This window comes from Pongo abelii, chromosome 6 (genome assembly GCF_028885655.2).
Source record: "Pongo abelii isolate AG06213 chromosome 6, NHGRI_mPonAbe1-v2.0_pri, whole genome shotgun sequence".
NCBI classification, from domain to species: domain Eukaryota; kingdom Metazoa; phylum Chordata; class Mammalia; order Primates; family Hominidae; genus Pongo; species Pongo abelii.
In genome coordinates, this window is record NC_071991.2 from 77266796 (window position 1) to 77288706 (window position 21911).

A 21911-nucleotide genomic window follows, 5' to 3' on the forward strand; every position below is an offset into this window, starting at 1 on the left:
CTTGGTCTGGGCTCACAGAATTCCCACCAGGGATAGAAGAGGGCTGGGAAGGCCTGCAGGCAGGAAAGGCAGTAGGGCCTCCCATCTCTGCAACAGGGCTAATTCTAAAAAATGTAATTTGGCTTTACAACTCACTCTTGATCTGTGCCAAGATTTTAACGCTAGGGAAACCTGAATTTGAAAACATAACTCTGAACATGTTCAGAAATAACCATTGAAACAGATGTGCCCATGTTTCCTCGTTTCTCTCTTGGGGTGTAGGTCTTAGCACTGTTAGATGGAACATCATTCTAGAGACCAGAATGCTTTTAGCTTTGAAAATTCAAAAAACATCCTTTTCTAAATTTTGTTTTTCACAAATTCATATGCCTCGCAGCCTTCTTCCACCCACCTCCACATTTCTCAGTTAATCACTGGAACACTTACCAACCGGCCACATGGCTCTGTAGTTACTTGCTTTGAAAATAAAGCCATAATAGTTTTTATGAAAATTGGGTAAATATCCCTGCAATGCTATTTTAGTTACCAGTCCCAACAAGACAATTACATATGGCGAGCATCCAGGATATCCTTTTAGGCTTTCAAGTTTTCTCTCAGTGTCATTACTTTACACAGCATTTAGCAAGGCTATTTTTTTCCCAAGCTGCTCCAGGCCAGATCATTGGAAGCAGAAAATTGGGATGCATCCAGGTCACCAAGAAAGGAGGGAGTGGAGGGACTGACCAAGGCCACCACTGAAATCTGAGGGGGACGAGCCAGAGTGTGGCTTGTCATTTGTTCATCCACGCCTGATGGCGACTGGCATTGGTTCTCCCAGGCAGCTGGTAGCTCAGACCTTCACAATGGCATGTTGCTTCTCCATCCCCCACCTCTCTCATTCCCTAACTCCTCCCTGAGGGGAAAGGGAAAAATATTACTATTGTGTGGGTAGGTTGTCTGGGCCAAACGCTCTGCAAAGGGTGAGGTGAAATAATGTCTAGGAGAATTTGTCACACAGTGTGCCAAGGTTGGGATTGTAATTAATAATACTGCTAGGTTCAGCACTGACATATAGAAAGTCAATATATTTCCTTTAACCCTCAAAATAACCTTGGAACATTGGATATACTTGTTCTTGTTTCCCTGTTTCAAATGAGGGCACAGAAACTCAGAAAGGTCTAGTCGTTTGCCTGGGCCTGCATGCCCATTGTGCAGAAGACTGGGAATTGGGATGCTCCTGCCTTCCCCAGCAGGGCCATGCACTGCTTCCCAGGGGCACTTCTGGCCATGGGGCAGGAAGGGAAGAGGAGAAAGCAGAAGTGCCACCTTTAAAAAATACAGCTGCAAACTTTCAATTAAAAATAGCACTTTGAAGTGTTTGCTTATAGGCAAAAAGAGCATGATTTGTATGTCAGTCCTTCAGATACCTGGGAATGTATGGCTCTTCTTTTAGAGTTTGGGATGAAGTCCTCTCGATCTCCCAAACACCTCATATTGAAGGGGAAGGTCACTACATGCTGGCTGGGGTATTTAATACCATTTCTTAACTAGTTGTAGAATTTTTAAGACCCGGATTCAAATATTGCTTCTACCTGTTAATAGCCAAATGGCCTGAAGCAAGTCAGTTCACCTCTCCAAGTCTCCATTTTCCTGTCAGGAAAGCAGGAATACAAGGTTTATCTGGGTTTTGTGAGGATTAAGTGAGATATAGAAAACACAGAGCACAGTACCTACCACAGGAGAAGCACTTAAGACATCTAATTCCCTTTAGAACTTTAAAAGTCATTGATAAGAAAGCAAGTTTTGAGTGCTTGGTATGCGCTTGGTACTGTGTAGAAGCACCCTCTCAGTTCATCCTCACAACATCACAAGACGAATACTCGTCATTACCTCCATTGTTCTCATGAGTAAACCAAGACCTCCAAGGAGTGGAGACCATGTCCATGCCACAACACTATATGACCCATCTCCAAAGTCCATTTGTTTCCAGGACAGTATGGTGCCTTGTCATTATCAATTTTCCATCTTATTTTTAAAGAAGAATATTATCTATCTTGTTTATGATTGTGATTATTTTTCTCTAATTTTACTTTTTCATACAGTACAATTCAAGGTTACCTCTAGTTACAGAGTAATAGTGTTTCTTATATAGTGTCTTTATAAATTTGTAAGTGCATAGTGAGGGCAAGAGAGTACGTATGTGCTAAATGTCCATGAATTATGTGGCCAGTACACATGACTGTGGCCTCTGTTTTTATTTTCATGTACTTCTAATTGTATAAACACACATATACACATACCCAACTGAATTCAGCACTTTTTAACCATGCCCACACTTTTATTTTTTTTTATAGACAATTACTTGGCACCTTCATATGTATACAATATAATTAATGGAAAGTAGCATAAGAAAATTAGATGTCATAATTAAAGGCTAGAGAAGATACTACTCAGTTGTCAAAGTTAAACATTAAATTTAGGTTATTAGAACTGGCTGCTGGCCTTGTGTCTGTGAAATTTGTTTTGCTAAGTAGTTTTGCATTCATTCAGATGAATGTTGCTGTTGCTTTTATTTTCCTAATACAGGAAGTGGTAACTCCCATTATTATATTAAGCTGTTTCCTTTCTAAGACACTTTTGCAAGCTCGATCTGTGAGTTTCCTCTGTCATGCTGATCTTATATACTACTGTGTGTGTGTGCTTCCTGAAACCATTTAAGCATGGGTGGAAATTATTAGCATGTTAGTGCAGCCTTAACAGAGAAAAGTTGCTTAGTCTAAAAACATTCTTTCCTCCACGAAGAAACTTTCAGTCTTGTATGACTCTGTGTGCTGCTAATACACAGCAATTTTCATGAGCAATTTTAATGAGAGACTGAGTGGGTTTGGGGTTTCAAAACAGAATGTTTTTGGAGTTTTCATTTCTGGACATGAATTCAAATGTGGCTCCCATCAGCTAGTAATTGGAAATAATAGTTCATCTGATGGCTGCCTCATCTATATATAGACAGTCCTCTTAGATTCATTTTGCCTGAGCAGGTGTTCATGTCACACAGAAAATATTGTCACCCCTGACTTCTATGCATTCTATAGGGTTAAGCATTTCAACGGAGTTGTGGACTTCAAAATAATTTGAAGAATTCACCTCCACCTTCTACCCCTAGTTGAGCCTTTGTGATCAAACCTCGGGGAGAGCAGTCTATAGAATATCCTGTATCTGACAGTCACACCCAGGAACTAATTTGGGGGGATGAAGGGGGTTATGACTTTTTCCTCCATGATCTTTTAATGTTCCCCGTAGCCCCTTTATATCTTCAATGTATACCATCTTTTGTAAGAAACAAGTTCCATATGTGTGATTGTTTTTTTCCTTGCTATATCAAAGAGTATTTAGCTTCGTTTGGTCTAAAAATTCTGTCTTGGTGATGTCCCTTGAAAATGTCCTGAAATTGATTATGGTGATGATCGTACAACTCTGTGAATACAGTAAGTCCTCACTGTCATCAGTTTGTTCTTGAGAAACTGTGACTTTAAGCAAAACAATGTATAATGAAATCAATTTTACCATAGGCTAATTATACAATCAAGAGTTAAGTTCTTACGATGTAACAATTTATGGTCACAAAAACATCACCAAACTTCTAAATAAAGACCCAAAACACTTCTAATATTTAATGTTGAGATAAATCTAAGTTATATGTACATTTAAGAAAGTTTAAAAAAAAAAAAAGTAAGATAATTCTTTACCCAGTTCTTGGTGGATCAGTGAGTGACGGGGAGTCAGAGTGGTAGTGGGTTAAATTAAGGAATAAGTGTTGGCGAAGCGAAAACTCTAAGGCACCGCCTACCAGCAGGCAGTTCAATCACAATCACAAATACAGTGGGCTCACCGGGTGCTTTGCTGTCACAGTGTTTATTGTCATGCTTCTGTATGGTTATATACTTGAAGGATTTTTTATGATAAATTTTATTTATTCATTTGTCCATTTTCCAAACTGCTTATTCCAGTTCAGGGTGGTGGATGGCGGGAGCCTATCCCAGCAGCTCAGGGCACAGGATGGGAACCAGTCCTAGACAGGATACCACCCCATAGCAGGTCGCACCGACACACACCCCCACAGTCATTCACACTGGGACCATGTAGAATCGCACATTCACCTGACTTGTGTAGCTTGGGGTATGGGAGGAAGCTGGAGTGGAGCCAGGAGAAAACCCACTCAGACATGGGCAGAATGTGCAAACTCCACCCTGAGAGTGGCCCCGGGCCAGGAAATCCATTTTTTTTCCTCATCAACATTATAACAAAATGACATTATTCAAGGACCTACTTGCTGTGTACTACAAACCATTGAACAGTATGGTAAATTCTAAAAATGGGGTGAATTCTATGGTATTTGAATTATACCTCAGTTAAGCTTGTGTGTGTGTGTGTGTGTGTGTATGCTCCCCTTGGCTCAAAATTCTAATATTTAATAAACAAGTCCATGTGCTCAGTATTAATTTTGCTTGTGGTTTTATAAACCTTTTCAAATTACTCCCCTGAGCCTTTGAATTTCCTACCTAAAGAACTCTAGCTTTTTTAGTGTAACCTTATGTACACGCATTTATCATTCAACAAGTACATATTTAGCACCTCTCTTGAGCTGCAACAGCCAAATTGTTACAGGAATAATAGTAATAGTAGGAAGAGAGGAGCAATTGCCACAGGAATTATTAATAATAATTTTAAATAGTTGGAACTACAGCCATTCTGTTGGGAGAAGCACAGTAGTGACTTAACTGTGATTGTGGTGACAGGGAGCCAACAATTGAGTCCCTGCTAATGGGCCAACAGGGGAAGGGGTTGAAAAGGAGGAGTGAGTGGTTTACATTACAAAAGGATTGTCTGAGAGCTGCTCAAGTGTGGTTATGAGGGGAGGTCAGGCTGGAGACAGAAAGGATGATAACCGTGGAGCTGTCAAGGGCATCTCAGGGGTTTAGGCAAGCGCTGTGGCAGCTAGACAGGGCTGGCTGAGAGCAGACATGTCCTGGCCCTGCCTAGCGTTGATTGATAAAAAGGAAACACAATGAGAAGATAATTGAGCAAACCAGGAGGCCTGGACAAGTGTTACAAAATTTAAAAGTGAGTCTTGGGAGCCATCAGAACCTTGGCTGAAAAGATTCCTGGCTTCACTTTGACCAGAGTTGGACCATTTTGTGGGGGAATAAAACTACTGAAAGGCATGTGTGTGTGTGTGTGTGTGTGTGTGTGTGTGTGTACATGAATAAAATGCTGTAATTGGCAGATCGATTGAAAAGAGTACATCCTTGACATCTACTGAACTCCTTCCTCCTGGCTGCACATTTACTAAACACACACACACACACACACACACACACACACACACACGCACACACATGCCTGACTTTCACTGGAAGCTTTGGGGTATATAAAAAAATCATGAACATCCAGACTGCAGTCCATATTCCAGTTGTCTCATTTGTCCTGACACTGCCTTTAGTATCATTTTCCCCTCCAGTGCAGGCTGCAGCAGCCAAGGATCATGTATTGCATTTAGTTGTCATGCATTAGGGAGACAGAGCAAAAGATGATGATGGAACAAAATAGGTAAAAATGTTAAATATTGATGAATCTGGGTACAGGAATGTTCTCCCCATGTGACCCCTGCTGACCTCTTTATCCCAGTCTCATAAGACTTGTACTCTTGCCAACCATACAGCAGCTCCAGTGGCATTCTTTTTGTTCCTCAGACAAACCAAGCTATTCCTACCTTTGAGCCGTTGACTCGGAGCTCTCTTCTCCCTGAGCTTCACCTGGCTGGCTCCTTCTTGTCATTTAGCTCTTAGTTGAAATGTCACTTCCAAAAGAGGACATCCTGCTAACTGGGGTAATGACCCAATCACTTTCTATCTGTCTGTTTTAATTATCTACCTAGACCCATCGCTAGCTAATAATTTTGTCTGTCGTGTTCACCGGTGTATCCAAAGCACCCAACAGCACCTGTCATTGGGTAGTGCTCAAAAACTGTTTGTTGACTGAATGAACTAATCTAAATGTCCAGAAATAGGAGTCATTAAAAATGATGTCATTGCCTTACGGATGTGCTTTATGCAAGAAAATGCTTCAGAACTCCAATCAGGGGACATATACTCAGAGAAGACCTGGGTTCTACTTTAGAATGTTGGTGAAGGAATGCACACTTTTATATTTCAGTTTTAACATTAACTGCTTAAGGTATATAAAGTCTTTTTTATATTCTCTAGTCTAATAAGCCTTTTTTAAATTATGAAATATCTACACAAATTATATTGGTTAAAAGGACTACTGTCTCTCTATATATTTATATTTTTTGTATATATATACAATGATTCCAATCATACAAGCAATGTGAGTATGAAAAAAACAGAAAATATATGAAAATAATCATCATTTTCAGGATATGGAATTATGAGTAATTTTTACTTTTTTATCAAACTTGCTGCATGTGGTTCTATTATGTTTCTAATTTAGAAAATATTTTACAGAGACAAAACATAATACAGGATAAATATGATCAAATATTAATAAAACTGAAGTGCTGTTTGGATATGGAAAGACTTTCCTGAATTTGGCATGCTTAGTGAAGGTTTGCAGAAAATACTGGTAATTGATCTGGACTTTGAAAACACTCATAGGATTAATGAGGATAAACAAATGGAGCATCTTAGGTTAAAGAAGCAGAATGAACAAAGACAAGAAGGAAGAAACTAGCACATGGGAGACTATGAGGAGACCATCTTAATTGAAAGAAAGCTCATGTTTGGGGGATGGTAGGAAGCAAGTTGGGAAAGTGAGGCTGGGATTCCATTTTAGAAGATCTTCAAAATTGGTCAGAGAGGTTGATATTAGAAGTGGAAAGAAATAAGGAAGATCTTATAATAAAGAAATACGCTGGTCCTTCTCAAGAAATAAGATTCTTGAAAAGAAGGATAACATGATGATGTGGGTGTTTTAGGAAAATTACTCTGTGCAGAGAGAGAAACAGAGCTGGCAGTTTGGAAGTGTGACACCGGTATCCATCTGGTGTCCATGGCAGACACCAAAATCAATCACAGGTCTGCTCTGCCGAGACACAGCCTGAGGATCATCTTCGCTGGCCCTCCAGTCAGCCAGTACTAATCAATCAGAACTGGCCATGAAACCTGGTTGCCTCCTATGTGTGTCAGACAAGTGAACGATAGGCAGGAGAAGGACAGGAGAAACAAAGTGAAGGCCCCAGGCTCATGACTTGGATTTTAGTAGTTCTGAGAATATAAGAAGGATAAGTATCCTGAGATGTTTATTTTGTATTTGTAGGTTTGTGTTTTAATTAGGGCCAGAAATAGAGATCTTTTTGTATAACTCATTATTCAGTTCTAGAAATGTTTTGCTTTTTCTTTCAGGGTCATTGTCACTGGTATACAGTTTCTAGGCACTTGCTGTTTAAAAAAAAAAAAAAAAACTTAAATATTTAGTTAACCTTGAAAACAGTAACTCCAACAAATGATGTGCCAAAAAAAGACTCTCACCCATTTTAATCTACAAAGATTTGGATGCACCTGCTCTGTCCACTCATGGGAGTTAGGTTGTCAGAATATGTTAAGCCACTATTTTTGGTTTTTTAAGAAAAGGTTTTGTTTTCTGTTATTTTTTAAAACTGAGTTTTAGATTGCAAAATAGCAAACAAAATTTAAAATAAAATGAAATTGTCTCATCTCTGGTGGAGGTGGGAGGAACTTCTACTTTGTCAGTGTGTGGGCTGCAAACAGAACAGAATGTTTATCTTAACTGCATGTTGCAGTTGAAAAATAAAGTTAGCAATAGCCAAAAGGCCACGTTTGAATAACTTATCACAAAATGGAAAACATAAATCTAGTGGCAAATCAGCTCTGCTATATATGCTAGTATTTCTTGGATGTGTCTGAGAACATTGTTGCTTCACCATATAAAATTTTATTTCTTCCAGCTGATTGGTTCAAGGTCACCAATACCTGTAATTCAAAGTTCGGTTGCTGGGACCAATGGCAGTTGAATTTTTTAATTGATAACCTTTCTTTTCTTTTTTTGTCTCTATTTCTTCTTCTTCTTTTTTTTTTTTTCATTTTTCTATGGCTCGTGATCAAGAGCTTACAAGACCCTATGAAAAAATTAGTTGAGAAAGAAAAGAAGAAGAAAATCACCCAGCAGGAAAGTACAGATGCAGCCGTGCAGGAGCCGAGTCAGTAAGTCACAGGTTCCTTCCCTCTGCATCTTTCTTCCCACAGGTGAGAGTTATGTGGTTCTCGCTGACCGAACCTGGCTGGGCCTCAGACGCAGACTCGTTGTCTTACTTCCTCACTTCTCAGAGTAGATGTATTAGCATCCCAGCCAAACCCCTTTAACACATGTTCCTGCTAGGTCGTGACTAACGTATCCCAGTAAGAGATCGGTTTCCAGGGGACTTAGAAGGGCACACTTGTGAGGAGCTGACTGGGACAAGACAGGGTAAATGGACAAATGTCCCCAGCACTCCCTGGCTCTCTGCCTGTGGCCTGAGCCCTAGCTTTGCACTTTCTCTGGTTTCTGGACCCTATCTGGTCTTTTGTCAACACTAGATGCTCTTCTAGATAGGAAATCCCCTGGCTTTTCTCTCACTGAGGGAGCTTACCTATGAAATTGCCCTGGGACACGTGCATACTAAAGCATCATCATATGAAAGTGTTGGATTTTGGCACTGTGTTTTCTACCATGCAGAATGTCTGTTTTCTTCTCTGTGAAACAGAGAACAGCTTCAAGTACGGGAAATGACTGCTCCATCTCCATTTCATGCCCCTTTACAAAGAAGGTGCCTCTTGTCATTTTAAATACTGAGATGAACTTTTCACCATATGTGGTGCATGGTTCCCATTCTCATACAGTGAGAAGGAGGTTTAAATGTGCATCTATATCATTTTCTCTGGAGATATAATAGCTTGCAGGAATGCAGTTAATCTTTGAACTGGCCGACCTAGGAAAACAAAATGGATGGCCTTGTTTCTATTCTCTACTCCTTTTCCACACACAAAAAAATTTTGACAGTCTTATGGTAAAACAGGCTTATACTTTTATTGTATTTCTAAATCGACTTTCAGATATATTTTTTGTCCCACAGGAAAAGTTGCTGCCAATATTAGCCTTTTTAAATTTTAAAGAGTATATGTACTAGATAAATTTTTTGATGCAGAATGAATACAAGTTCTCACTGAAGGACAGACTGTAGAATGTGATCTGAATCTAGTAAAACTGGCTATTTTATGGTGAACCAGTTTAACCCATTCCTGGTGATGGTAATATTGCTAGCTATCATTTTAGTGAGCACCTACTATGAACCAGGTACGATGCTAGGTGTTTTATTTATGTTAATTCCGTCTCATGACAACCTTCAGTGACGTCAAGGCTGGGATTTTCCTCGTCGTGTAAAAGATGGAAGGAAGGTTCCAGAAGGTTAAGGGGCTGCCCACATACTCTTGTGTAGTAAGAGGTGAGGCCTGAAGTGGGTCCCTGCACCTTCTTTTCACCATATAAGTTCATACAATCAAAATAAAGCATTCACCTTTACTTGGAAGGGGATTACCTGGGATTTTCTTGATTTGTTTTAATTAATTCAGATTTCTCAAATACTTCAGTACTTCATTTTTAAAAGCTCACAAAGTATAACCCAGTAACTATTTAAAATGACAGTGAACATTGGACGTGAATTTTGTTTAGAAATAGCAGGTGAAGGTGCATCACGGTGCTAGGAGGAAGGTTCGGAGGCACCAAGTGAATCTCAAGGGCAGTGATGTGTCTTTGTGTTTAAAGAAGTGGTGAGAGTTCAGTAGGAGATGGTCAGCCTGGATTTGTGAGTGGTCCTGCCTGCAGCCTCTGTTGCCGAGCTAACCTCTGGAGGTGTCCTCTCCTATAACACTAGGAATCAGAAGAAATCGATTCTGATTGATTTTTTACAGTTTTTTTACTATCAATTTTTACTATTTTTTAAGGTGATAACTGTATGCATCTATCTTATTTATATCTAACTGCCCATCTAGATATTTACAGAGTATTTGCCTTGAGATGAAAGCAAATTCAGATATTAAGATGCTACAGAAAGGGACAGAAGGCCAGCAAATTGGCATGTAAATGACTATATGTTGACCCTTCTTCGTGTGTGTGTGTGTGTGTGTGTGGTGTATGTGTTTGTGTTAAAAGTGAAGTAATATTGTACTGAAAGTCTGGCTGTATCATAAATATAACATTGGTAGAACTTGATGACTAAACCTCTTTTTTATTTTAAGATTAATTTCATTAGAGGAAGAAAACCAGCGCAAGGAATCCACTAGTTTTAAGAGTAAGTTTTGATTTTTATTTAGAATTGCTTATGAAATATTACTTAATGCTCAACAGCCAAGTCATTTTACTTTTTGACAAACTCCTCCTAGGCCTTTCTTCTTTTTCAACTGAGAAAAGGCTAATTTGCTTCCTGTAGACTCAGTTCTAAATGTTCAGATATCCACCATGTCAACCCTACAGCATTACTGAGAGAGGCTGTGTATTGTGAACCAGAAAATCACATCACAGTCACGTCAGCAGCAGCTCTTCAGAGGGGCAGCCACGATGGGAACTGGCAAATCTCTGATTCTTTCCACAGCAGATTATAAGATTTCTGCTGTGACCCTGACTAGTTCTAGTTTTAATAAGATGAGGCTATGACCTCAGGAGATGTGGATTTGCGGTATGTGTGGGGTGGGTGGATGTTTGTCGATGTTGGAAACAGGAGCTGCTCACCCTGCCCTGCCAGCTGATGCCTCAGCCTGCCAGTGCCAAGCAACCCCCGATCCCTCAGGTGAACTGAACCTGATGTGTTAGGAGAAGGGGTCAGAGCGTTGGGAGATGGCACAGTGTGCTGTGCAGGCTCATCAGCTATTTCTGTCTCCTGCTGTTACTGCCAGTGTTTTCACTGGTCCTTCACCTCACAAAGGGACACAGGGTTTGATAGATTGTGGTAGAATTAATGTGATGCAGTACCAAGCACTTCACTAGCACTCAAGCTCCTCGGAGATGCAGGGGAATGTTTTACAGGTGTTATGAAGAGAACTAAAATTACCCTAACATTGTGTTTACCTGGTCCCCCTTGGGGACATATGCATCTCTTCCTGCTTCACCCTCTGGTGTGGTACCTTTCTGGAAGATAGGAGGAGGCAAAGGAGATTCTAGAACTTCTCCTCTGCTCCATTCTTCTCCTTCACCCTCTATCTTCCTTTTTACCTTTCCACCCACTTGCTTCTCCTCCTATTTGCTTTTCTCCTATCTGCCTTTCAACAACAACAACAAAAGACTCACTTTTTGCCTCTAATGCTTGCTTCATGTCATCCATTCACACATGTACACCTTCACATACAAGTACTCATGCACTTGTTCATTTGTTCAACAGATGTTTATTGAGCCGCCTCTGTGCCAGGCATGGCGCTGGGCTCTGGGCATACAGTGGTGCACCAGACATAGTCCCTTCCAGGATGAGGCTGACAGTCAAAAGCGCAAGCAGATGGTAATCTAATCATTACACAAGTAATCCAGCAGCTCCAGCTTTGGTGGGAGCTCCAAGGGAGAGGTGTAGGGCTTTGGGCACATGTGATGGAGAGGACACAACTTTTTGAGGAGATCGGGGAACTGGCTAAGCCAAGTGCTATGGCAAGACTTGTCAAAGCAGAAGAAACAGCCTGGGCAAAGGTTATGGGCACAGGAGGACCTGGAGAAAGTCAGAGAAACCATGCTCCAGAGCATGAGGGGGACCGAGTGGCAGGAGGAGAAAGGGAGCAGCTGGGCCTGCTCTTGTTGGCCACAGAAGAGCTCTCTGTCTATATGGATCCAAGCCCTCCAGCCTCAGTGTACCCACAGCACGAATCACTAATGTTGTCATAGTCAAGGTAATTGGATAGGAAAACATGGTTTCTGTGGGAAAATGTGAACTGCAGTTTATTATATTTGTATGCAAGTTATAAATCTATATAAATTATATATTCATACAATATGTGACAATGCAGGGGAATCAAATTTTCTCTCGTTCCTTGTGCGGTATAATTGCTTGTGGTATTTGCATATTTAGAGATTGTAAATGTCGATCATCTTGTTTTATATATGCACAGAATAAAATCCATTATAATGAAGTATCATATTTCTTTTATTCTGTGACTTGCAGAAAGGCTAATGAACATATGAGCAAATCAAGTTTTAAGGCTGTTCTATTACAAACACACACACAGACACACTTTATTGTTTAGAATAGTTTTTGGTTCACAGCAAAATTAGGCTCAAAGTACAGAGATTTCCCATATATTCCTTTCCCCAGCATATACATAGCCTTTCCCACTATTAACATCCTACACCAGGGGGTATATTTGTTATAGTCAATAAACCTACATTGACATCATTATCACCCAAAGTCCATAGTTTACATTAGCATTCACTCTTGGTGTTATACATTTTGTGGGCATTACAAATGTATAATGATATGTATCTACCATTACAGGACCATACAAAATAGTTTCACTGCCCTGAAACCCCTGTGTCCTCCACTGTTCATCCCTCCCTCCCCTCAAACCCTTGGCAAATGCTGATCTTCTTACTGTCCTCATAGTTTTGTCTTTTCTAAAATGTCATATAATTGGAATCATACAATGTGTAGCCTTTTCAGATTGACCTCTTTCACTTAGTAATCTACCTTTTCATTTTAGCCAGGCCCATATGGCTAAAGTTCATTAGCATCATCAAGTAATAGCCAGTTACTGAAGTCACACACTTGTCCATGGAAGGAGAATTGTTAGATCAATGTCATATGATTTTCAGGTTATCTGCCAAACAAAGCAAAGATTCAGGGCTGTTAATTCAGCATTCTCTGAGAGCTAATAACAGGAGTCCAGTGTAATCTGAGGACCCTTGCTTCTGCCTGAGTTTGTGGATCCCATTTCTTCCCGAAGCCGTGCATTTACCTTACCCTGCAATAGCGTATGAACATGCACACCATTTTGAGTTGTTGGTAACCAGTTGCACATGTTATATTACAGCTGAAGATGGAAAAAGTATTTTATCTGCCTTAGACAAAAGTTCTACACATACTGCATGCTCAGGTAATCTAGATTAAGGAAAACTACTCAATTTTAATTATTTGACTCAAACTCCTCACAAAATGAAACTGACTCATAATTTTGTTTTCTTTCCTCTTCTCTAAAGGACCCATAGATGAACTATTAGACATGAAACCTGAGGAAGGTGGTAAGATTTATGTGTTTCTTTGGGATTATGATTTGTTTGATTTTTTAAATTACTCTTTTACATGTAAGAAAGTGTAATCTTAATCTTTTTAATAGCTTTGCATTCCAAAGGAAAGTTTTTTGGGTGACAGTCTTTATAACTGACCTTAAATATGCCCAAGCACAAAATAGTATGTGTAGACCTATCATCATTAGTATAATTAATTTCATAATGTTCAAACTACTACAGCTAAAAGTTATGTCATGGGTCACATGCTATAGTAGAAAAAACATGACTTTCAGAATCAGACACGTGGATTTAAAGACGGATTTTACCATAAATGGCCTGTATTTTAAGTGATTTGCTTCATACTTAAACTCTCTAAGCCTCAGTTATTCTTATGTGTAAAATGGAAACAATAGCAACAGCCTTGGTGGGTTATTGTCAGAGTTGGAGATCGTGTCTAAGGGGTAGTTGATGGCCTCTAACACAGGGTTATGTCAAATGGCCATGAGTTGAGATAGTAGGACTAGTAATGTTTTGTGGGTGATTTACTGTACTAAGTCTCTACTGACCCTTAGGTAGATGCAGAGGGAGAGTTTGCTTGGTTAAGTCCCACACCTGAATTTACCAAACCTAAAATCACTTACGAAAAAACCTCCCAAAAGAGAATCCAGAACCATGGATTTGAGTGAGAATGTAGAGTGTTAAGTAATCCTAAGACATTGAGAGGGTTCAGCCTAATTATAGCCTTAGCTCTCCATCTGACCAAGGGTTTCCTTTTAATGATGTACCAAGAGTCCAAAATACACCTGAAATTTAGAGCCAAACTCCAGAGCATCCCATGCCCTGGTGGTTGGCATGCAGCCTGCCCTGGCTTTACAGATTTCTCACAGGACTACAGATTGGCCGAGGTTATGCTGCAGGCCCCAGTCAACCAGGGCAGACAACTCAGTTCAGTCTGGGTTTGATGTTGATTTAATTTACAAAGTGTGCAAGGAAGAGAGTCTCTGGAAGACAGAGGACATTGGTTAAAGTTTTTTCAAACGTAGAAAGGCACCACACCTCTAGCATTAAGTTTTCAGGGTTTAGGGATATAAACTTGAGGACAGATATCTGCGTTCCCTGTTACTGTCTTACGACAGGTAGCATACTATGCAGTACTGTGTGAATGCCCATGAATATTTTATCAAAATGACTAATCATTTATAAATATTGAAATCATACCAGGTAGTGGAAGTAATAAGCAGTTAATGTAGATTGCCATACATGGTGTCCATTTTTGTAAAACGTTTTCCTCTTTGGCTTAAGAACAGATTATTTTGATAGAATAAAGGTGTCTTTTACAAATAATTTTTTGGAGGGGGTAAATATTTTATTCTTACCAAAATCAGGTAAAGACAATAATAGAACAAACCTAGGTACCCACCACCCAGTTTCAACAAGTCTTACCAGTAAACAAATGTATTTATAATCCTTCACGTGCTTTAACTTACTTTGATAGGAAGGCTGTTATTCCTTTCATTCCCAACATCTTGTTTATATAATTTGCTCTTTGCTTTTATTATCACCTTCTTTAGTTTTATTATTTTAGTGTTTGAATTTGACTAGGTAGTACATTCACATTGGGACAAAAGCCGCCTTATAATAAAAAAATACACAGTAAAAGAATCCTCACTCTCATTCCTCTTCCTTAACCCCCTCCCTATTCTAATACTTCCATTCCCCAGTGTATCTTAGTGTTTCTTTACCCAGACACAGCAAATATGAGTCTGTATTTTGTTTCCCTCTTTCTTAAAAAAAAAAAAAAAAAAGGTTCTTGGTTTTAGAATTTAATTTTTTTTAACTTGGCAGTAAAGGTACAACCCTAACCCAGTAGTCAGTAGTCATACATTTTTTCACAGAATTAAATCAGAAATGCCACTGCCTGCGATAGATGCTTACTTTTATAAACTTCCTCGAAAGCATGTGCCAAGATACGTTGGAATGAGATTGACACTTGTCTACTTATTTAAAACAACTTTCATATCTCATTGGTTTATAGTTACAATCTTTGTTAGTTTTGTAGACTAGCAGTCCATACCCCCTTTTTTGAGCACTCTATGTAATTGTAAAGATAGAGATATTAATGTGCTGGTCCCTTAAAATGTGTAGTTGTTCTCAGGCAGAGGTATTGGTTTGCACATTGTCTCAATTAAAGGCAATGTCACATAATTGGTCTTTTCTCTTTCTCACTGCCAACCCACACAGCCGTTCTTCAGGCATGAGCAGTGCTGCCCCACTGTCTGCCTCCGCTTCTAGGGTGTCAACCCATAGGCTAGCATCGGCTTAAATATTAACGTGGTCAGTAGAATAAAAATATTCTCTCAGTGCACAGAGAACTTGTAGTGACTGAAGAAAAGAACACTCATTAATTTGTTGACTTCAAAATGTGTGTCCTTTGGAAAACTGCCGGAAGGCCCAAATCCTGAATTAAAATGCTGATTACAATATGCACGACATTAAACAGTCAAGAAATAAAAAGAGCTTAATCCAGGGATGGCTGACTTTATAGGACTTGGGGGCAATAAGCTCTAGCACCCTGCTGCTTGGGGGCTGGTTCACTCCCAGTGGTAATTCTGTTAGACAAGTAATGGCTAAGCCGTGGTACAATGTTATCAAAAAGCAGACCGCTCGTGACAGCAGCAACGATTCTCAAAGAGCCATTGCCCAGAAAATCACCCCCATTCAGTGTCGTAATGACATTGGCTTTCTCCTACTAAATAGCTAATGTAATGGAAAACCAATATTTGACCACAGTTTATAAAACTGTTTTAAGTAAAAAAGTTAGTGACATTTTGAGACATGTGAAAGTGGCTCTCAAACTGCCTTATGACCACATGTGGCAATCTGGCCTCAATTCGTTAATTATAACATGGAGAAATCTTTGTGTTTCCCAAAATTGGACCAAGAAAAATGAATAGCAGATACCTGAACAAAAAAGTGGTGTTACAAAGCAGAAGGCAGTTCAATGAATTCAACTCACCTAAGTCTCATAAGTTGGCCTTACCCAAAAGATCCCTCTCCAGGACAAGACTAAGCCAATTAAAACAATTTTAATTGTCTATATTCTAAATAAAATGTTTATCTCCTGCTACTTCCTTGGTTACTACTTCTAGACTTGTGATTCTAAATTGTGGTCACATGTCAGAATAATAGCTCATTCAATAGCTACCATAGGTGTGGGTGAAAACTTTTAGCCCACAGCAATCATACATGTTTACCTCTGAGTTCCTCCTGAGTCACTCAGAATTGTCTCCTGCAGTTGTCCATATATTACTGACTAGGGATCTGACTGCTTCCTCACATATGAAGTGGCAAGTTCTAAAAAGCGCCTTCTCTTTTCTCATGAACTTTCCCTCCTCTCTGTCTTCCTCAGCATCCTGGGATGTACTGCTGGCTTTGGTACATTTTTTTTTTAACCAAATACTGTTCTTAGCTGATCATCCTGTAGCCTGTAGTGCTCTCTATAGATTTACCCTTATAAAGATTTCTATAAAGATTCTGGCCGGGCGCGGTGGCTCACACTTGTAATCCCAGCACTTTGGGAGGCCAAGATGGGTGGATCACTTGAGTTCAAGAGTTCGAGACCAGCCTTGCCAACATAATGAAACCCTGTCTCTACTAAAAATCCAAAAATTAGCCAGGCGTGGTGATGGGCATCTGTAATCCCAGCTACTCTGGAGGCTGAGGCAGGAGAATCGCTTGAACCCGGGAGGCGGAGGTTGCAGTGAACTGAGATTGCACCACTGCACTCCAGTCTAGGCAGCAGAGTAACACTCTGTCTCAAAAAGAAAAAAAATTCTATAAAGAGTCTATAAATATTTATCCCTGCCCTAGCTTTTATGTTTTTCAGTAAGATTACTTGTCTGCTAACGTCTACTGCTGAAATGGAGTAGCAAGCTTAGGGATCATGAACAAGAATTTTTTTTTTAGTGCTTTCTCAGGGTCCAACACTGTTGGTTTGTTGTTTGTTTTTTGTTTTGTTTTGTTTTTCAGAGAGTAGGAGTAGTTTTTCCTCTATCTGTTCTTATTATAATCTATATCATTTTTCATCAGAGCGAAGTTCTTAGAAGCAGTGTTCTTGAGTTCCAAACAAGTACAGTTTGTTATAATATAGAATATGTTTTTCTTGTTAGCCATTTTCGTAAGGTGTTTTCCTCCCTATCTTCCCCCTACTCTCTTTGGGCGATGTGAGGATAGTGTTGGTGTTTGGGGTTTTTCATCTGTACTGCAAGCGTGTGCAGTACACGCAGGACATTATTAGTCATAATGTCCAGAGTGGGGATGGGGGAGAAAACCAGAGAGATGGAGTCTTCCTGTTTCACACGCAGATGAAGGTAAATTAAGTGACATTTATCTGCCAGCTTTCCTTTGCTCTTGTTTTCAGTCTATGTAGTTATGTTTCCTTCCATCTTCTGTGTTCTAATTTATGCTGAGGTCATGAAACTCAGTATGAGTTCAAAAATACCACCTGAGTGAGCTGTCACCAATTTCCCACACCGTGTCTGAACTTAAAAGAGCTTCCTCTCTATGTAAGTTTTCACACAGATATTGCTCATTGGTTCAGGATCAGTTCTCCTAGGGAATGTTCTCCCAGGGGCATAGGGTTTTTATTTTTGAAAACTTGGGCAGTACAGGGCAAACATGCTGAGTGGATCTGTCATCTCAGCCTTTCTGCCACGGTGCCTGCATGGTGCCTGGCTGCCAGTGGAGCCATCTGACCTTAGAAACCCTCAACACTTTACAAAAGCTTAAATATTAATTTATACATGAGATCCTTAATAGGTTCTGAAGTAAAAGCAGAGTGCTGCAGTGAGAAAACACCTTGACTGTGAGTCGGGGTCCCTAGCAAGATTGTCTGTAACTAATACATTTTGTGTCATTGGGTAGGTTATTTAACCTGGGTGTCTTTTTCCTTATTTGTAAAGTGAGTTAGAGGAGATGATCTCTAAGATTCCTATTGGTTGCAAAAAAAAAAAAAAAAAAAAAAAGTATGATTTTTCTCACTGGGACAAATCATCAGGTTCCCAGAATATGTTTGAGCAATGGCAAGTAGAGAAGTTTTGCCAAATTGAATGAAGGCTTTCCAGATTGGCTATATTGATGGGTAGCTGAAAGGGCTGCATTCGTGCTTGACTATAGAGGTCCTGAATACCACTAGACAGAGTGTTACTTTAGCCAGTAGTCAGGGAGGCACTGAAGGCCTTTGAGTAAGTGAGTAATCTCACAGCCGGCCTGTCTAACTTTGCTTTCTGTTGCTTATAACAGAATACCGGCAACTGGATAATTTATAAAGAAAAGGGTTCATGCCTGTAATCCTAGCACTTAGGGAGATCAAGGCAGGAGGATCACTTGAGACCAAGAGGGCAACAAAGTAAAACCCTATCTCTTTAAAAGTTTTTAAAGTTAGCCAGGCATGGTGGCATGTGCCTGTAGTCCCAGCTACTCGGGAGGCACTCCAGTCTGGAGTGCTATGGTTGCACCACTGCACTCCAGCCTGGATGACAGAGTAAGACGCTATAAAGAAAAAACAAGAAAAGAAAAGAAAGAAATGGAATTTATTTCTTAGAGTTATAGGGGCTAAAAAGTCCAATTCCGAGGGGACACATCTGGTGAGGGCCTTTTTGCTGGTGGGGACTCTGCTGAGTCCCAAGGCGGCTTAGGGCATCACATGGTGAGGGGGCTGAGTGTGCTCCCTCAGGTCTCTCTTCCTCTTCTTATAAAAGCTACCAGTCCCACTCCCATGATAATCCATTAATTAATTAATCCATGAATGGGTTAACCCATTTGTGAGGGCAGAGCCCTCATGACCCAATCATCTCTTAAAGGCCCCACCTCTCAAGCTGCCACACTAGGGTTTAAATATCAGCATGAGTTTTGGAAGGGACAGATATGCAAACCATAACACAGACTAAGCAAAGATACAGAGTAAGAGGGTTCCTCTATGGAGCACCAGCAGCTTCACCAATGGGCAAACCCAGAAGGGCTCCCAGACAGGAATTTGTCATTGGAGTTCCAGAAAGAACTTGGAATTGGAGGTAGAGATTGGAGAACCTTCTGAGGTGACATTGGAACCCTAAGAATAGAAAAGATCTTCTATAGAGAATGTAGGGAAGGTATGATGGTTTGGGATGAAACCTTAAGGGCAGCCAGAATAGGAGGAGGCAGTGGAGAAGGTACTGTCAGGGAGATGGGAGGTCATCCAAGAGAGCCACCTCATGGGGACTCCCAGGAGATGGCAGCATTTTCAGGCTGGGCAGTGGTACAAATGATGCTGTACAGGTAAAGGCCTGAGAAAAGAGCATCGGAACTGGCCATGAGGATCTCACTGCTGACCTTCAAGAGAGCTACTTCAGTATAGGGTGGGGGCAGGAACTTAATTACAGGCAGCTGAGAAAAGAGTAGAGACAAAGTAGAGTATGTGGTTGTGGAAGGAAGAAGAAACCAGAACAGTAACTTGAAAGTGTGAGGGGAGGGCGGAGAGCAACATCAAGTGAAGGCTGATTATTGTTGAGATAGGCACACATCTCCTGCCGCTAGGGGAAGGAGGCAATGGAAAATGAAAGACTAAAGGTGCTGGATCTGAATAATGGTGGGAACAGAGCAGGCTTCAGGAAGGAGGGGAGGGCACAGAGAGGGCTTATCTTAGAAAGGAGAGGCAATGCCTGCAAGGTCATGGAGTTGGAGACAGGTGAGGATGTGAGTAAGTCATGTCTGTTGGCTCTTATTTTTGCAGCAGTGTCTGTAGTTGGGTTATCTGATAAGAAAGTAAACACAGAGACTTGGGAGCCTGCAAGAGAGTGAAGGGAATTGGAGTAGCATCTGTGGGTTTGGCACCTGAGAGATCCTCAACCCTTGTTCATCCTTTAAGACAAAAGCAGGATTGGGGCACCATAACCCAGAAGCAATCCATGTCTGCATGGGTGGAAGCCCTGACTCCAGTTGGGAGTTTCTTACTAGAGTTTCTCCCAAAGAGCTTATCACATCTCTGCATGTGTCTCCATTTTCTCTCAGTTGAGTTGAATTTTTTTCAAAGAAAATGATAGCATGATTCTCAAGAGCCAACTGACTATAGAGTTATTTCTCAAGTCTCAACTTGTCTGGTTACAGACCTGAACCTGTCCTTTTCTACTTGTAATTAGATTTTTCTTACGTATTATGTGTAATAATTTTAAGCATCTTAATTATCAGTGCAATAATTGGGAGGTTTTTGTGTTTTATGGTTCAAGTCAGTGCCAGTTTCATTGCTTTTAGCTAAGTAGTAAGTTCTCTTAAAAGAGAAAATGTGCACTGTGTAGCCTGTTAACTGTTGAATAACCAGGAAGCCAAATAAAAAGCTAAGTTCAATGGTAGACCTCAGTGTAGGCAAAATCTGTATTTAGAACTGGCTGTAGGCAATATCCTCACCAAGGGTCCTTTTCTCTTTTCTGTCACTAAAAAGTTTGAATTGAATAGGATATGTATTAGTAAAAAGTTTTCTGGTTGCAATTGATAGAAAAACCCTATTTGAAATAGTTTAGGTTTAAATTTTTAAAAGCAAAAAAGAATGTATTGATCCATGTAATGGGGACACTCAGTTGTGGATTGGCTTCAAGCAAGGCTGGATCCAGGGGCTTAGACAGTGTTGTCAGGATTCTCTCTCCACTTCTTGAGGCTGTTTCCCTCTATGTGTTGACTTCATTATCACTGGAAGCCTGAAATTTGCATCTTTAGAGCTTGGAATCCCAAAGAAAGGCCCTCTTCCATTAAGTTTCTATATACCAAATTCCGGAATGTGTCCACCCCTGCGCCAATCACCATGGCCTGGCGGATGGAGGACTCTGGCCAGCCTCGTCAGTCATTAACTGGGGTGGAGGGTAAGGAGTCATTTCCAGAGGCATCTCACCAGGATCACATGGGGAAGGCATTTTCCCAACAGGAAAACTGAAGAAGCAGAGGGAAGAGATGCTGAGTTAGCAAAAACCACCAAAGTCCATTATAAACACCATAGCACAAAACCTAAACAATAAAAACAAAGATGGAGCTATTACAGTCTGTAATTTTTATTACAGACTGTAATAAATTATTATTTTTATTTAAAATATAATAAATTATTATTTTTAGAAGGCTTACAGTTTATTATTTGTTGTTGCTAATGTTAATGATGATCTTCCCTGGACAGACATCTATACTAAACCCTCCCTGAGGGTTTGACTTAGTGGAGGGCTGTATAAAGCAACTGTAGAAGGAACATACGTCATTTCCAAGGTGCATTTGAAATTATCTGCTCCTCCAGGGTCTACACATTGACTTGACTTGGTTTCAATAAAATAGGTTTGGTTCAGTAATTATCTGGTTTCAGTCAGGTCAAAAAGTAAACTATAAGAAAGGGTTTGGGCATTCCAGTCCTACCTGAAAGTAGGAAGTGTAGAGTTTTGTAATGTTAATAATCCTTAAAAGGGTGATGCTGGGGAGGGGAGCATGCATAGATACAGGTGTTGATGGACACATCCTGAGCTGCGAAGGTTGCTTTCCTTTCCTTCAGCTCCTGCCAGCATCCACAGAGGTGGGCTGCCTGCCTGACCTTACAGTCCTGCCTTGCCCACCATGTGCAGGCTCAAGTGGTTCCTGAACTACCCTGTTAATAT

The 21911-nt window shown here is 40.3% G+C and overlaps 1 protein-coding gene across 20 annotated transcripts in view; it reads left to right on the forward strand.

The window, feature by feature from the left end:
* The window catches only part of ICA1 (islet cell autoantigen 1), a 157594-nt gene that overhangs the window by 114664 nt on the left and 21019 nt on the right, over positions 1 to 21911 (forward strand). For 16 of the 20 annotated variants that reach the window (XM_024249240.2, XM_054558812.1, XM_024249247.2 and 13 more), the window contains 4 exon segments: positions 8122 to 8219; positions 10290 to 10342; positions 13056 to 13118; positions 13222 to 13263. In XM_024249240.2, the coding sequence (XP_024105008.2) occupies positions 8122 to 8219; positions 10290 to 10342; positions 13056 to 13118; positions 13222 to 13263 (256 nt within the window). 20 annotated transcript variants of the gene reach the window in all.